Source organism: Neoarius graeffei, chromosome 10, assembly GCF_027579695.1.
Source record: "Neoarius graeffei isolate fNeoGra1 chromosome 10, fNeoGra1.pri, whole genome shotgun sequence".
NCBI classification, from domain to species: domain Eukaryota; kingdom Metazoa; phylum Chordata; class Actinopteri; order Siluriformes; family Ariidae; genus Neoarius; species Neoarius graeffei.
Window position 1 is genome coordinate 35,311,592 of NC_083578.1, and position 18,357 is coordinate 35,329,948.

General features: G+C 37.4%; 1 protein-coding gene across 7 annotated transcripts in view; it reads left to right on the forward strand.

Moving 5' to 3' along the window:
- gapvd1 (GTPase activating protein and VPS9 domains 1) overlaps positions 1 to 18,357 on the forward strand; it is a 271,874-nt gene that overhangs the window by 161,273 nt on the left and 92,244 nt on the right. For all 7 annotated transcript variants that reach the window (XM_060931735.1, XM_060931729.1, XM_060931728.1 and 4 more), the window contains exons 9-11: positions 2,589 to 2,718; positions 3,766 to 3,891; positions 9,719 to 9,892. In XM_060931735.1, coding sequence (XP_060787718.1) covers positions 2,589 to 2,718; positions 3,766 to 3,891; positions 9,719 to 9,892 — 430 coding nt within the window. The remainder of the gene's footprint in view (positions 1 to 2,588; positions 2,719 to 3,765; positions 3,892 to 9,718; positions 9,893 to 18,357) is intronic.

Here is an 18,357-nt window from a genome sequence, read left to right on the forward strand (position 1 = left end):
TCTTAACCCCTGAAATACTGATTTATTGACTTCAATCTGAAATAAATGACAGACCTGTCTTCAGTTTCTCACTGAATTTTGCCTGTCTCAAAATCCTGTTTTTTACCATGGCTGTTGTAAGAGGGCTTGGGAGGCAGGTGTGTGTGTGTTTGTGAGCCATGCTTTTAAGCAGAGAAAAAAAAATTCACCGTCAGTACTTGCAAAGAAACAAGTCACTTTCACAAGCACACAAGCTCAACAAAATGCTTTCAAATTAGGATGCTTCACTTGCCACCGCTGGCACTCTATGCTCAGAATGTCTCATTGCAAGACAGTGTATAAAAAGGATTGCCACATGATTCTGCCTCCTCTGCCACACCCTAGACTAAAGATGAACTGTAACTATACTGGGCAAGTGAAATGACCTGGTGAGCCTCATCACTTTCAACAGGTGTTTTTCTAGTGCTTCTAAAATCACGTTCTTCCCTGCTCAAAACGTCATGTGCCAAGCCCATATTTTAAGGTGTTATTCCAGGTAATCTTTCAATGTGGCGTTTTTGTTTTTTAAATATTATTTTGCTTTGTTATCTGTATCACCAGTCTTCACCTTGTGAGCACCAAAATCAGTAATTACTCTACCGTAATTATGCTGATATAATTGGCACTACTGGATGAGAATTCCTCATGATCAGTTTAGATTTGTACTATGCATGGTCAAGAGGGTACGTATACACACTACACATTCTCAGGTACAAGAATTTGATAAATTGCATTCTAGAGGTAAAAACATTTTCCGTGCATGGTTTAGACACAGTTGTTGAAACATGGTTCAGAGCCTAATCTAGGGCGCGTAATACACGATGATGCGCGTTTATCTGTCTGTCGCACCTCCACTTTTTGGGCACGAGAGTGATATTGCATATCTATTCATTTTGTCACACATTTATAAGTAGAGAGCGTGTAGTCGCATTTCACTGAATCTTGTGCGTATCAATTTGTCAGCACCAGCTAGCAAGCACTGCGGTAAATATAGCGTTGTTTACACACCAATCGGAAAATATCGGAAAGGACCGAAGTATTCCGAATGGTTTATTTAGCGGGTAAAACAGTTTTGTGAACTATTATATCATTGGTCACTGAACCGGAAGACAGTGTATCTCAACCAATCGTGTGAAGTGTTTTAAAAATACCCAAAAGCACATGGCATATCGTTCTGTCTCATCCAAACAACAATGTCAAAACGCGTGGTCACGTCGAAAAAAGGAAACAAAACGAAGACACAGAAGTGAGTATTATGTTATTAATCATATTCAAATAGTAAAGGTGCTTAGTTGATATATAAGAGACAAGTTTGTGTACAAATATGATCTTGGAGTAATTATATGACAGTGTGAAGACATACTAAGTAATTTGATTCTGATTGATGATGGTTTTTGAAGTTTTAATTTGATATTTTCCTAATGCCAATATACAATTAGTTTGATAATGTTTGGTATTATGTAAGTTTTATTTAAAAATATTATGAAATATATTTAATCTGTTCTTGTGTAATTGTAGGTACTGTAAGATTGTAAATGATAGAGATTAAATACTTTTTAGGAAGTCTGAATTTTGAGATTATCTCCAGCCATTTGTCAAAATCTAGTTTAAACATAGGTAGATTGTTTAATGTTTTTCACTTTCATGAAAGGTGGTCTGAACAAAACAAATATGATAGCATTTTTAAATATTTGATAATTTTATTTTATTCAGAAAGTCAGATTTTTTGTCTTATTAATTAATAGTGGCAAGACTACATGGATTTTAGACTTAACTATATCAAATGATGTAATATTAACCTAGTCATATTTGATATGCAACATTATACTACTGGTGGTCAAATTGGTAAAAATAGGCTAGTCACATGATTTATAGTAAAACAGTAACCTAGTCATAACAGAAAACTAGTCATGTTTGTAAGGTTTTGCAGTATATAATTCTTCATATAGTTTTTGATCTAAAATCTTTACATTTTTAAAGTTCAGATCTGATCATAATGTTTGTGCAATACTATAAACTGCGGATAAGTGTTTGCTGATATGGTTTTCATATCCTTGTATTAAAGGATATGTATAGTGCCATAATTGATATTATATAGATTAACATCTGATATGAATGTTTGTTACATGTATTTAGTTTTATTAATAAAACTGTTCTGTTTATAGATGTACTCTTGAAAATATCTACCAATGTATTACTTATTTTTCTGTCCCCACTAACAACTGAGGGATATTTTTACCCATGTTAATATTTTCTGTCCCCTGTTTCTACAACTAGTGAGGGATTTGTCCCCTATTTTCAAATTCCTAGATTAGGCTCTGCGGTTGATAATTGAGACCCCAGGTTTTTCTTAATTAGTTCTTTCACCAAGAGCCTGAAATGGATGTTTAAAAATATATGAATCCAGCAGACTTGTTAATTTCAAAATCTCATGAATTTTAAAGATCTTTTTTTGTCCTTTTGGAAAATTTTTATACATAAGCATTTTATACAGAAATCCCTACATTTTTATCAACTTGGAAAATTGCAGATGTTGTGTATTGTAAAGAAAAATTGTCTCTGTTTTTTAGGTGCTGAACTTGCAACTTTCTGATGACCCTCAAGGAGATGCCCCATCTGATGAGGCTAAACTGCATGGCAAACCTGACAAAACCCTCCGCTTCTCTCTATGCAGTGACAATCTGGAAGGAGTCTCTGAGGGTGTGTATTCCCACAATTACCAGGAGGTGTTGGTCTCTCACTAGCCTGGGAAATCCCATGCTGCTTTGCACAATCGTTCCGATCTGAAACGACAGCATGGAAACTATGGTCTAAAGGCTCACCTGAGTTAGGGAGCCAATCAGAGAGTGGGGAGGGGTGGAAAGACGGTGACGCGTACTACTCGACAAACGGAAGCTTGTAGTTTATTTGGGACTGTTTACTGATCACATTTAACATGGCGGCGAGCGATACGAACCAAACTTTCGATCAAGCTTTAGACACTGTTCTGAATAGTTTAGAGCGAAAGTTTGTTTTAAAAAAAGAACAGCGTTTGGCGTTAGTCTATTTTTGTTTTGCCTTCTTTCTCTTTCCTTCTCTTCTTCGCCTCTTCTTCTTCGTCACTCTAACTACGTCACTGGGTACAACTGCCATGATTGGCCATAGGCTACGTATACGCCAAATGATAGACATTCGCAACGTCCAATAAACGGCCGTTGACAATTGTAAACCACACCTCCCCTACGAGAAATTCAATAGGCGGATTCAAGACCATATTTCACTTGTGATATGGTCTGGTGTTAACCAGACTAGTCTCTCACTGTTGTCATACCCACATGTATAAAAATTGTCAGCATTTGCTTGTGTTTTGATCACCGTTATTTGTTTGCACTTAAAATCATCTGCATAATTCACTGAAGACTGACTTACAGGGGTGATAGTGTTCCGGCGCCACACCGGATTTCCGGCGTACCGTGGCTGGGGGAAAAAAAAAAAATCTAGTTTGCCCATTGTCCTGTGTCATTCTGAGATGCGCAGATAGTAAAGGGAATTCCCTTTACTGTCTATCTGCGCATCTCAGAATGACACAGGACAATGGGCAAACTAGATTTTTTTTTTTTTTTTTTCCCCAGCCACGGTACGCCAGAAATCCGGCGCGGCGCCGGAACGCTATCACCCCTGGACTTAAAATCAGTTGGTCCTAACTATAAAAAAAAAAAAAAAAAGGTGCTTGTGAGTTTTTAAGCGTAAAAATATTTGTCTTTATAGGGCCATCTAACCGCTCAAACTCTGTCTCATCTCTGGACATGGAAGCGGAATCTGTGTCTGACTTGGGCCCAGGGCCATCTGTCAGTAATGGTGTTGAAGCTCTGCAGCTACTGGAACATGAACAAGGTTTGGGCTGCTTTACTCGGTCTTTCTTCCCGATTACTTTAAACATGGCTGGATCTGTAGGACTCGGAAACAAGATGTTTTGTACAAAAGTCCTCTATCAGCTGTGGAAAAGATGTGCATTTTAATATTGTCCAAAAGGCATGGTGGCCTGGGGGAAAGCCCTTCATGTGGTCAGAATATTTTTCTACTGTATAGACGGTGCCTTCCATGATTATTGGCACCCCTTGTAAAGATTAGTAAAAACAGTTAGAAAAAAATCCACATTTTGGTGTAGTTTCATCTCAAACTGAAAAAAATGAGGAAAAATCAAACCTTTTAATTGAAATAAGTTTATTCAGAGAGAGATCCCTCAAGAAATTTTCAACAATCACATGTGCCACTGTTGCTGGCATTTAATTCTTTGTACAGCCTTCCTTTGCCAGTAAAACAGCACCGAGTTTTCTCCAATAACGTTTGATATCATTGGAGAATACAGAGCAGGGCATCTGAAACATTTTGTCTTTACAGAATCTCTTCAGATCATCCAGGTCCTAGGCCCTCTCTCTTTCACTCTCCTCTTCAGCTCACCCTACAGATTTTCAATGGGGTTCAGGTTAGGGGATTGAGATGGCCATGACAGAAGCTGGAGACTTCTGTGGTCAGCTAACCATTTTTGTGTTGATTTGAACATATGCTGCAGATCATTGTCCTGCTGGATGATCCAATGACAACCCAGTTTTAGTTTACTGGCAGAGGCAGCCAAATTTTGATTTAAAATGTTCTGGTATTTTATGGAGTCCAATATGCCATGTACTCTAACAAGGTTTCCGGGGCATTTGGACAAAAAAACGGCCCCAAAACTAAAAATAAACTAATAAAAGTTTCTAATAGTTCCATTTCATGTCCACTTTATTGTTGCCCTTACAGTAGAAATGGGCATTTTCAGGCAAGTAGCTGATTTATTTATTTATTTATTTATTTATTTATTACCTCTGCCAAGGAGGTTATGTTTTCAGTAGCATTTGTTTGTTGGTTGGTTTGTCTGTTAATAACATTACAGAAAAAGTAATGAACGGGTTGCTCTGGAATTTTTTCCAGAGGTGTGACTGGGCACAAGTAACAATCCATTAAATTTTGGCGGCGATCCGGATCACCTTCTGGATCCCGGATTTTTTTTAAAGGATTCTTGGCAGAGGTCTGTGCTCTCAGTGCTTTTCTAGTTTATTTATTTATAACCATTCCCTAACTTGTAAAGGTCAACACGCTTCTTCCTCATTTGGTATGCGGGTTCTCTTAGCTTTCCCATGTTGATGGCTGACTAAGGGAATTTGGCCTCTTTGACCTCATATTTGTACCCCGGTCAATCAGGAAGTCATGGATTACAGCTTGTTCCTACACACTCCAGTCAACTCAAATGTACAATTTAAATGGGGAACATGCTTCAGTTACATTGTATTCACTATGACTTCCAGAGGTGCCAATAGTGGCACGTGTTTTTGTTGAAGTTTTTTTTCTTGATGAGGGATTTGTTTTTCTCTGAATAAATTTATTTCAATTAAGGGTGGGATTTTTTTTTTTTTTTAAGCGGGAGATGAAGCTTCACTAAAAGGTGGGTTCCCAACCCAAAGAGTTAGTAGATACAAACCACTGGTAATCTGGTAAAGAACAGAAAGGACAGATTAGATTTTACCAGAAAAAAAAAAAAAAAAAAAAAAAAAAAAATATATATATATATATATATATATATATATATATATATATATATATATATATATAATTTTTTTTTTTTTTTAAAAGCATGCCCAGTTCTAGAACAAGATTCTTTGGACAGATATAACAAAGCTTAACTTGCGCCAGAACAATGGGCAAAGAAGGGTATGGAGGCATTTCCTTTTGCATGTATTTCAACCTAAAATAATTTTATAGTACAAAGGTGGGATCAACTTTGGAATGGGATGTTTTTAACAAGCACATATGCTTATGATGGACAGATGTCCACATACATTTGGCCCTATAGTGTATTTTAAAAGGAGAAAATTGCATTTAAAGATTTTACTTCAATTTCACAGAGATGCCCCATCTACCTTAACATTTGTTGCTTAATTTACATATTGAAAAGCAACATTACTGACAATTTTAATATAGGTCAATGATATAAAATTCCCAGCGTCACTCACATTAGTCTTTGTTTAATCAACTGAGGTAAGTCATTTGCACCATTTTAAACATGAGCCTCATCTCTTTACCAGAGATGCCTACTAGTACGGATTGGCCATATTTTGTACGGAAAAGTTACGTAAATACGATGTTACGGCAAACAGTGTTATTCTGTACGGAATTATTATAAAGTCTTAAATTCCAGTGAGTTGTTTTTAAATGTCCAAGTGACTTTTTCAATCCATGCGCGATTCACGGCTATTTATTTTTACGACAACCGCACATGCTGTGTGTGGCATGCGCGGATTCCGCACATGCTGTGTGAGACATGCGCAGATTCCGCACATTTGCTCGCGCTATTTTCGATACAGTAGAATGGCCGTGCATTACACCCAGTCAAAAGGGCAATGGATACGCGCACTGCAAACTGTAGAACTGACATTAACATCACTCGTGGTGGTCGTGATGACTGCACGCGGCATGTCAACTACTAAAAAAAACATATGGAGTATGCTGAAATGGCGAGTCAGGCAGAAAGTAAATCTGGGGGTATCCAGCAGTTTTTTATGAATTCTGTGGATGAAAAGACACGGAACATGACACGTGCTGAAGCGGTGATGGTTGACCTATGCTTGGAGTTGAACTTGCCAATTAGTGCCATGAAATGTGAGTTAAACTTATTCAGTTTCTTTTTACATGTATGATTTTTATTCACTGAAATATCAAACACTGGCTGTACTTCTTTAATTCAAAGTCTTTTCAGTGTTACAAGTGCAAATGTACATGTAGTATGATCAAAAACAGAATTTTATGATTAGTGTTGTTGGGATTGTGGCAAAAAATTGATCATTCCACTGTTTTAAATACAGTTATAAATGCCATTTTATTCAATGTCTCTTCTGAAGCATTATGCTGAAGTATTTATATATTGGGACATTAAGATAACAATGTCGGACTCTCTTTGGCATGAAATAAGAAATTTTTTTTTATTTTATTAGAATCCGTTAACAGGTAGAATATTTTGCCAGGCAATATAATATAATACTTTTGAGGAGTTACATTCAATACCAATGATTGGTAGTCAACCGTAATGTCTGCAAACAGGGAACACTATTGTATTTTATAAAAATGTGATGTATTGTATGCTCTAGAAATTTGTTGAGTGGAAATTCAGTTGAGATGGCTGCTCATGTTTTGTTTATTCAATTCACACAAAACAGTACTTTTTAATAATTTAAATGTTAAACATATTGGTATATACACCTCTTTCTAATGGAAATGCGCAGAAATTAATGTTACTGAAAGTCATTCCAAAATACTGAAAAATGTTTTCAAGAATACTGAAATTCAAAATTTGGGGTAGGCATCTCTGCTTTACTCCACGAATGTGTTTTCACTAAAAATTGATGGGGAAAGGATTTCTGATTCATTCGGTTAGCTACTCTGACTAAATTTCTCTTTCAGGGCAAAGTGCATGAAACTGTATGCATCCTGTTTTATTTATTATTATAAGTGATCTCAGGAAGGGTGTAATTTATTCATACGAACTTTGTGTGTAAAGGACCATATTGTAAAGGGCTCCTAGAAGTTATTTCACCACTATGGGACACTGTAAATCACAAATGAGTAAAACTGCGCCTAACATTTGAAATGCTAAACATTAACAGTGCATTAGGTCAGGACCTCCCCCCCCCCCCCCCAAAAAAAAGTCACCTCAGCAGTTTAAATGGATTCAAATTTTGAATGATTCCCACTCGTGTCCTAAATGCACCTTCCCCAGGATCTATGGTGTCTTGCACAGTCTATAAAATGACAAAGTAGATGCATCCAAACACAAGCAAGCATTCAGGACCAGTAGTTAATTTTTCAAACAGGGATCTTTTTAAAAAAAAAAGTTACACACCTTTTTTTTTTTTTTTTTGTAATTTTATGCACTTTTGCAATGGCTACAACTTTTTTTTTTTTTTTTAATCATGTTCCACATATGTTCCAGCTTATTTGTATAAGTAAGGAATAACAATTTATTATTGTACCTTTTTAAATCATGATTCTGTTAATTCCCTGGAAGGTTGAAAGTTTCTTTCTGTTCCTCATGCATCATTAAGGGATGGCGTGAGAAAGTGCTTGGCCACTTAGTCACTGCTTGCAGCTAGATTTATTAATGTCTTCCTATTAGGACACTTTTTTAATGACCTAATAAGTAAGTGCTGTTCTCCATTTTGATATGATCTGCCAAAGCTTTTTGGCAGTTTTGGTCAAAACCTGACCATTATTTTTGACTGTACCAGAATTCAGCCAGACATTCAACAGGGTGTGTGTGTGTGTGTGTGTGTGTGTGTGTGTGTGTGTGTGTGTGTGTGTGTAAATATTTATTACATTTTTTTAAATGGTGTATAAAATGTTGGTCCACTAAGTTAATTAATTTGCTTGCTTGTTTGTTTGAAGACATCCTGTCAAACTTTTTCCTTTGGTTATGCTTGCCCTTACTGGTGTGGAACATCCATGAAACTAGTTAAGCCTAGGTCACAACCGGATGTATGATACACACATATATATATATATATATATATATATATATATATATATATATATATATATATATATATATATATATATTTTTTTTTTTTGGCGTTTCCCAAATCGTTGCATTTTTTTATTTAAAAATTTTTTTTTTTTTGTTCGTGGAGAAAGACACGTTGGCCGTAAGTTTGTCTTGCAACCTGAAAAAAACGTAAGCGCCCGTAGAGTTTGTCTGACATGACAAAGAACCTCTGCGGCCGGTCTACGGCTCGAAAATCAGCACGTCACACGCGCGCCCTCCGTGTGTTTCTTGCGTTTTTTGCACGTACAGTAGACCGGCCGTAGGAGCACGTACGGCTGGTTGTGACCGAGGCTTTAGCTTGTGTTACTGGTATAACGTGAGCCAAGTGACCATGGGGTGATTGTTGGCATCAGATGGGCTAGTTTGAATATTTCAGAACCTGCTGCTGCCACATCGGTTGATTTGGTATCCAACCAGCTGATGTGGTTATATATAAATTTAAAAAAATGACATACTGGTCTTCCTAATAAATTTCTGTTCACTCTTTCACAAAGACTCTTCACTTGTTTAGCAATCGTCAAGGTTATTTATTGTCTGCACAATATGTCCAGACAAATGTACATTGAAATGCTTATGGTGGTGATCAGGTAATTTGTGTAACAAAGCTCTCACTGGTACAGCCATTTCAGGGGTCATTGATATTTGGTACGCAACATGAAACATACACTCACCATCCACTTTAATAGGAATACCTGTATGTTTTATGCAGTTATCCAATCGGCTAGCAGCAGCACAATGCAAAAAATCATGTGGATACAGGTTAATGTTGACATGAAACATTAAAAAGGGCGATCTATGTAACTTACTGTGGCATGGTTGTTGGTGCCACACGGGCTGATTTTGAGCAGTTCAGCACTGCTGATCTCCTGGGATTTTCTCACACAACAGTCTACAGTTTACACTTTGTTCTGTCAGCTCCCTCCAAGTCAGACACGCGAGCGGGGTTATGTGGAGCGTTATCTAGAGTCATTGGTTATGGTCATTGGTATGGCTGGTGTTTTGTCCTGTTCGTTCCTAATGTTTTGTACGATGTATTTGTTATTCAGTTATGTATAATGTATTAATATGCAAATTGATTTTTGTATTTAGCCACCACACAGGATAATCTGGATGATAAACTCAGAAAATTTGAGATTCGGGACATGATGGGTCTGACAGATGATCGGGATATCTCCGAGACGGTCAGTGAAACCTGGAGCACTGATGTCCTTGGTAGTGACTTTGATCCTAATATAGATGAAGACAGACTTCAGGAAATATCAGGTGAGTCATTAATTTAGTAATTAATGTCTTTTTGACAACAAATTCAGCAAGCAGGGAAAAAAAAAACCCACACCTCAGTCCTGAAGTTAAACTTGAATATGTCAGATGGGTGATTCCATGAAAACTGCCACCAAACTGTGACATGATGGTAAAATTCCAGAAAAAGGAATTTTGAAGAACACTCCCACCCTTATGCTGACATTACCATCAGACACAATGGCATGTGGGTCAAACATGAGTTAAGAGACATCACGTTTACATTGGGCATGTAACGGGGACATGAAAATAATGAATTTATCAATAAATTTAATTTTAAAAAAATGGAAAACATTTCACATCAACAACAGAAGTTTTGAAAGTAATCAACAAATTTGGCCTAATCTCAAGGTCTGTTAACTTGGCTATTTCAAGAGTAGTCTTTTTTTCAAAAAGGATTCCGAACACTGAAATCAAGGTTTTCTTGGGTACAGAGTGCATTACTAGGTATTTAAAGTAAGACCATATTAATTTACAACCCACATTCCAAAATAGTTGGGAAGCTGTGTAAAATGTAAATTAAAAACAGACTACTATGACTTACAATTCATTGAAATGCTATATTTCACTGAAGCATACAAAGACAACATAAATGTCGAAACTGAGGACATTAAACTTTTTTAACATTGAAACAGCAGTTTCTTATTCAAATTTTTCCATTCCATGTTAAAAGGTACAGTAGTTGCGTTCTTGAGCTTGTACAGTAGATGGTGCCATGAAGCATAGTGATAGCACTCAAGTTTGTTGTTGTATCCATTATACAAGTACAAGGAGTAAAATTCTTTGGCTTGGCCTTCTGCCAAAGCAGCGTATGCAAATGCTGGAAAATAAAAATAAAACCAATAGTACTAATAAATACAGTAAGTCAATACAAACAGTACGAGACCATATACGAGATAATGCAATGAAGGTGCACAAGTCAGTGTGGTGTGCAGTCTCCACCAAAAGGGAGGATGCATGCATGTTGTGTGTACAAGTTCTGTGTGTATATGTGCATATATGTGAATGCAAATTGTTCATCCATTTAAGAGTTTGATGGCCTGGTGAAAGAAACTGAACCAGAGCCTGCTGGTCTGAGCCTTGAGGTTGCGGTACCGCTTGCCAGAAGGCAGCAGGTCAAACATTTGTTTTGGTTTCTGAAGATACTTTGGGCCTTTCGGACACACTGCCTCTTTTAAATGATCTGGAAGGCGGGAAGCTCACACCCACAAATCCATTGTGTTGTCCTCAACACCCTCTGAATTGCCTTGCGATTGAGGGTGGTGCAGTTCCCATACCAGGTTGCGATGTATCCTGTAAGGATGCTTTCAGTAGTGGCCCAGCAAAACAGTCCATTGGGCCCATGCCAGATGTTTTGATCTGCCTGAGATAGAAAAGAAAAGATGCTGTTGGGCTTTGCTGGTCCAGCATTTCTGGACAGAGTTAACATAAGGGTTCCATTTTGCACAGTGAAGTTGTAACTGGGTTGTTTTACAATCAGGGTACGCAAGCTAAAAATCACATTTAACACTTATTATCTTCAATATCAAAAGGCTTGACTAAATGAACTTGGTTGTTTATTGTAGCCCTGTGATAGCTCCATTTACCATGCAAAAGAAATATTTGGTGATAACGTTATTTTTGGTGAACGTATGGAAATGTATGTCATATTTAGCAAAATTACTCGTGTCATTTAGAAAAAGTGCTTTTTTTTTTTTGACCACAGGTAGCTCCAAAAGGGATGCACTTAAATCATTCTTTATACCATAAAACAAATATTTGGTTCCATATCATTGGAAACATAGTTAAGTTTTAATGTTGAATGCCAGTAGGTTTTCAGACTATTTTGATCAAATTAGTATGTAATTGTGTCAAAAAAAGTCCTCTCCGAGACAGCTAATTTTTCAATATAAATAACAGATCTAAAATGATTATTTTCATCCTAAAATGTGGTCAAGCTATTGGGACATAAATATTAGAGACAACTAACACACAGCTTACAGCCTTATATTTAAAAGCACTATGGAAGTAGTGGATTCTGAATTGTCAAAAAAATGTCCTCTCCGAGAATCACTTCATTTGTTTCTCCCAGCCCTGCTTAAAGCTACACTTAATCTTGTTATAATACAAACTATTACACATGCCTATGTTCGTGTGTATCAATTTCCAAAAGTGCAGATTTGATAGTTTTTTTTTTTTAATTTGAATTTTGGACCCCATGACACAAACTTTGTACCCTGATTGTAAAACAACCCAACTGGCATTTGTGGATGGAATGTTAAGCCCATGTTGTTATATCAGCTAGATATGAATGATGGTTCTTGATTCAGTGCAGTCTCAGGGATTGGAGATCAAGGGTGTTCAGTTTATGCTTGTGCCCTTGCCCTTTTTATACACCAAATTTGCTCCAGATTCCTTGAATTGTTCAATGATATGTAAAGGGTGAAATATCCAAATCCCTTCATATCTTTCTTTGAGGAACATTGTTTTTAAACATTTCAATAATTTTCTCGCACATTTGTTGACAAACTGGAGATTCTCATCTCCTCTTTACTTCTCAAAAACTAAGCCTTTCCTGGATAGTGATTTTGTTTCAAATCTCACGAATCGTTTTACCTCATTACTAGCCTTAAATTGCCCCATCCCAACGATTTTTGGATTGTGTTGCAGGCCTGAAACACTGTATATCAACAAGTGTAATGAAGTTGACCAGACAAAACATGAAAAATCTTGGGTTCGTATTGTGTGTAATGAAATACTATACAAGTCAAAGTAAATTTAGAAATCACTGCTGAGTTTTTTTTTTTTTTGTGTGTGTGTGTGTATTAACAATATATTCATAATTTGACCATTCTGTACATTTACAAATGACATGCTGGTGCACCCCATAAACTGTTTTTATATAACAAATTAGTGTGTTGGATAGTGGTAGCTGCTACATAATGTCTACATTTTTTTTTTTCATTTAAAACATTGATTTGAAAAGGCACAAGTTGAATTACACTGGTTTTGATGTATGCTCAGGCTTCATGACACATCAGTCAGAATACTTGTATTTGCCTTCACACCTTTTAACTGTGTTCATATCTAAACTAAAATGCATAGGTAATATTTTTCAATAATTTCTTAGATACCCTCATATAATGTGTCTATGTATACCCCGATTCCAAAAAAGTTGGGACAAAGTACAGATTGTAAATAAAAATGGAATGCAATAATTTACAAATCTCAAAAACTGATAGTGTATTCACAATAGAACATGGACAACATATCAAATGTTGAAAGTGAGACATTTTGAAATTTCATGCCAAATATTGGCTCATTTGAAATTTCATGACAGCAACACATCTCAAAAAAGTTGGGACAGGGGCAATAAGAGGCTGGAAAAGTTAAAGGTACAAAAAAAGAACAGTTGGAGGACCAAATTGCAACTCATTAGGTCAATTGGCAATAGGTCATTAACATGACTGGGTATAAAAAGAGCATCTTGGAGTGGCAGCGGCTCTCAGAAGTAAAGATGGGAAGAGGATCACCAATCCCCCTAATTCTGCGCTGACAAATAGTGGAGCAACATCAGAAAGGAGTTCGACAGTGTAAAATTGCAAAGAGTTTGAACATATCATCTACAGTGCATAATATCATCAAAAGATTCAGAGAATCTGGAAGAATCTCTGTGCGTAAGGATCAAGGCCGGAAAACCATACTGGGTGCTCGTGATCTTCGGGCCCTTAGACAACACTGCATCACATACAGGCATGCTTCTGTATTGGAAGTCACAAAATGGGCTCAGGAATATTTCCAGAGAACATTATCTGTGAACACAATTCACCGTGCCATCCGCCGTTGCCAGCTAAAACTCCATAGTTCAAAGAAGAAGCCGTATCTAAACATGATCCAGAAGCACAGACGTCTCATTTAAAATGGACTGTGGCAAAGTGGAAAACTGTTCTGTGGTCAGACGAATCAAAATTTGAAGTTCTTTATGGAAATCAGGGATGCCATGTCATTCGGACTAAAGAGGAGAAGGATGACCCAAGTTATCAACGCTCAGTTCAGAAGCCTGCATCTCTGATGGTATGGGGTTGCATTACTGCGTGTGGCATGGGCAGCTTACACATCTGGAAAGACACCATCAATGCTGAAAGGTATATCCAGGTTCTAGAGCAACATATGCTCCCATCCAAACGACGTCTCTTTCAGGGAAGACCTTGCATTTTCCAACATGACAATGCCAAACCACATACTGCATCAATTTACAGCATCATGGCTGCGTAGAAGAAGGGTCCAGGTACTGAACTGGCCAGCCTGCAGTCCAGATCTTTCACCCATAAACATTTGGCGCATCGTAAAACGGAAAATACAACAAAAAAAGACCTAAGACAGTTGAGCAACTAGAATCCTACATTAGACAAGAATGGGTTAACATTCCTATCCCTAAACTTGAGCAACTTGTCTCCTCAGTCCCCAGACGTTTACAGACTGTTGTAAAGAGAAAAGGCGATGTCTCACAGTGGTAAACATGGCCTTGTCCTAACTTTTTTGAGATGTGTTGTTGTCATGAAATTTAAAAATCACCTAATTTTTCTCTTTAAATGATACATTTTCTCAGTTTAAACATTTGATATGTCATCTATGTTCTAGTCTGTATAAAATATGGAATTTTGAAACTTCCACATCGTTGCATTCTGTTTTTATTTACAATTTGTACTTTGTCCCAACTTTCATGGAATCGGGGTTGTACAAGAACTCTGATGGTGACTCATCATTCGGCCATTCCGGTCGAGATGCCCCGAACAACCTCATTCCACACCCTCCAATCCATTATCGCATTAGTAAGATCCACCCTGTCAATTCCCGAATCTCTTGCAGTCGCATCTGGGAATGTAATTTTCCTTTAATGGGCAGGGCCACATGGTTTCCATAAAAGGGTGGCTTGGATGATCTCACCCTTTGCTCATTGGCAGTGACTGCTGAATTGGAGACGGCGCTTTGTCAGCTTCTGGGAGATCAGGGGAAGTTTGTCATATATCTGCTCATGTGTGGCATGCTCTGACCAGTGAATGTTTTGGGCATGTTGAAGTAGATTAGTGTGTCCCATCTAGCTGCTGCTGTTATCGCATAGTTGGTGTCCACATCTCAGATCCATAAAGCAGGATCGGCTCAATCAACATTTCAAACCGATAAACCTGCTTCTTGTTTGCAAGGCTAGAGTGCCATATCTTGTTGAGCTTGTTACATGCTGTCCATGCTAATGCTTTGAGATTTCATATCCTTTTGGGAATCCATAATGCATGACCCAAGGTATTTGAAGTTGTCAACTTGCTTGACGCTTGCGCCTGAGTGATCATGGCTCGTGAGGGTTTGAGGTTGTGGAGATGCACTCCGTTTTGTTTTCGTTGCAGTGTAGACCCACTAGTCTTGCTGCCTTCTCAAGTGACTGTAAAAGTGATTCTGCATTCACAACAAGATCTGATATTAAAGCAGCCATCTGCAAAGTCAAGATCTGCAAGATGCCATACTGGATGCTTCTGGCTTCGCCTAGAACATAGTCTAGACCAGGGGTGCCCACAATATTTTGATTCGCGAGCTACTTTTAAAATGACCATGTTAATATGATCTACTCGGACTAGGTTGTTACCACTACTAGGCCTACTATGACTACTAGTACTGCTGCTACTACTACTACTACTACTAATAATAATAATAACAATAATGACACTTGTTTTGATTTATAAACATTCATATGCAATTTGTTTAATAATATGCAAACATGCATACAAAAAGGTGACTGAAATTTACATTCAAATTATGTTAAATGCATAAGCTTTGTACTCCTAAACGTATTTTTGTTCAAATCACTGTTAATTTTTATAAACCGCAAACTACTAATAAGTAAACATGAAACAAGCCCACTGTAAAAAAAAAAAAAAAAAAAAATGGGCTATGTTTAGAAAAAAAAGTTAAATGCATCCAGACAGGCATTGTAAACCCCAAAACATTTTTGTTCACATCAATTGACTTTTGTATAGCCTGCTAGACAGAGATTTGCCATTTACAACAATTTTATATAAAAACATTTTTCCTTCTTTTATATTTTTTTAATTTTTTTTTTTTTTTAACCGTGGAACTTAGCAACAGCACAACATTAATACATAGCATACTGATGTAGGCCCTAAATCAGATCTTAATCCGATGATGATTGGCACTGGAGGGAGTCAGAGAGGGCTGCATAGTCCAGACAGTAGCTGCTGGTAGCGAGCCTCAAGCAGGCCTCGAGATGATCGTCGGACATACTGGAGCGGTATTTAGACTTAATGATCTTCATATGCGAAAAGGCCGACTCGCACAAATAAGTGGAGCCGAACAATGCGGTTAAGGAGGTGGCACATTGCCGCATGTTCGGGTACTTCGCCTCCGTGAGTAAATTCCAAAATGGCCCATGCGCCCTGGACTTCAACTCGATGTCAGACTGCAGCATCAGCATCTCGTCTTGCACGGCAGACGTGTTCAGCTGAAACAGTGCCGTAACTTTTGAGGCGAGGGAATCCACCTCAGTATCTTCCCCAAATGGGTAGCACATGAATGTAGCTAGTGGCTCGAGCAAAGCAAAGTCTTGAAATCGCTTCTCAAACTCTGACTGGAGAATTTCAATCTGCACAGTGTAGCGCGCACTGTTAAGTTGCGCAAACGCCCTCCCTTGCATCTCCAGCTCCGAGGCGAGGTTTCGGAAGTTTCCTAAATCACGGCGCTGCATCTTTGAAACCAGCAGTTTCATTTTACTGGTTGTCATGGTAACCTAATGTAACATTTTTTTTGACGCAGCGCTTGGCTGACATTTCGCTTCAGGGAAAAAGCGAATTTGTTTACATGTAAAAATGACCACGATGTTTTTTTTTTTTTTTAATTTCATAACGAATATATTAATATTTACATATCAATCATGAGATCTACCATCCCTGCCTTTGAGATCGACCGGTCGATCGCGATCGACGTAGTGGGCACCCAGGGTCTAGACGAATGTAGTCGAGCACAATGATGAATAGAAAATGCACAAGAGTATCACCTTGAACTCCTGTAGTGATGCCAAAGAAGTCTGTTTCGCCATCTGACGTTATAACTGTGGTCTTGGTTTCTTTGGAGAGCACTCTTATCGCTTCAACAATTGATTGTGGGATGCCATAGAGAGGAAGGATGGCAAACGTGGCATCTATACTGATTTGAATTGAATGCCCTTTGGAAGTCTACAGAACAAATTGTGAACTCCTTATTCAGCCTTTTCAAGGGTTTTTTTTTTTTTAATCAGGGGTTTGATAACTGTTAATTTAAAGGCTTTGGGAACATCAGTTCTAAGGGAAGAATTGATCATTTTTAGAAGAGGTTCAGTTGCTTCTGATATCTGTTTGAAGAGTTGTGTAGGTGTAGATCTAGTACACAAGTTGAAGATTTTGATGTGGAAATTTCTTGAGGAGTAAATATTCTAATTGCTGATATGAGTTCTATTGTTAACTACAGGGTTACTTAAATTGTCTGGCCTTAAATTAGTAGTTTGAATTTTTTTGTTGGATATTTTCAATTTTGTGATTTGAAAAAAATTCATGAAGTCATTGCTGCTACATGTTGCAGGTGTGCATGTGTCTATAGTGGTCTTTTTCCTAGTTTATTTTGCTACAGTATTAAGTCTCGGATTGCTTTTGTTATCCTCTATTAGGGTGGAGAGATGTGTTGATCTAGCAGCATTAAGAACTTTTCTATACTTCAGGAGGTTCTCCTTCCATGCTAATTGTAGTACTACCAGTTTTGTTTGATGCCATTTACATTCTAATTTTCAAGTGGTCTGTTTTATGGTGCGTGTGTAATTGTTATACCAGGGTGCTAATTTTTTTTCTATCATTTTTCCTTTTAAGTAGAGCTACGCTATCTCAAGTATCATGGAATGTTGACTCGAACCATTCAATTGCCTGATCAAGTTCTGTGGGGTCTTAGTGATTCAAAGTTGATAACTCTGGGATACTATTTTTATAAAACTTGGAAGTAGTTTTTGTGAATGTTTGACACAGTAGTATGGCAAGGTGCATGTTATTGCTCGGATGTATTTTGAATAAGAGCTGATGAATTTCAGCTTCAGACTGTGGAAGTATGACTATATTGTCTATATTTAACCTGAATGTTAGGATTAGATCAAGTGTGACCATCTCAGGGCTCTACATTAACTTTTGAAACCACTTGTTCTGTCGGGCAAGTTGAAAGGAAATGTACTTGTCCGAATGTGAAGTTGACTTGTCCGAAGAAATATTTGAGGAAAAAAAAACCCCACAAACTATTTGTAACCCAACAATCTTTATTGCATTTGTTTCCGAATTCACAACATATGCATAATATCTATGAATCAAAAGTAATCAATACTTGATATACTGAGGCAAAAGTTCAAAAATAAAGACTGATACCATAAT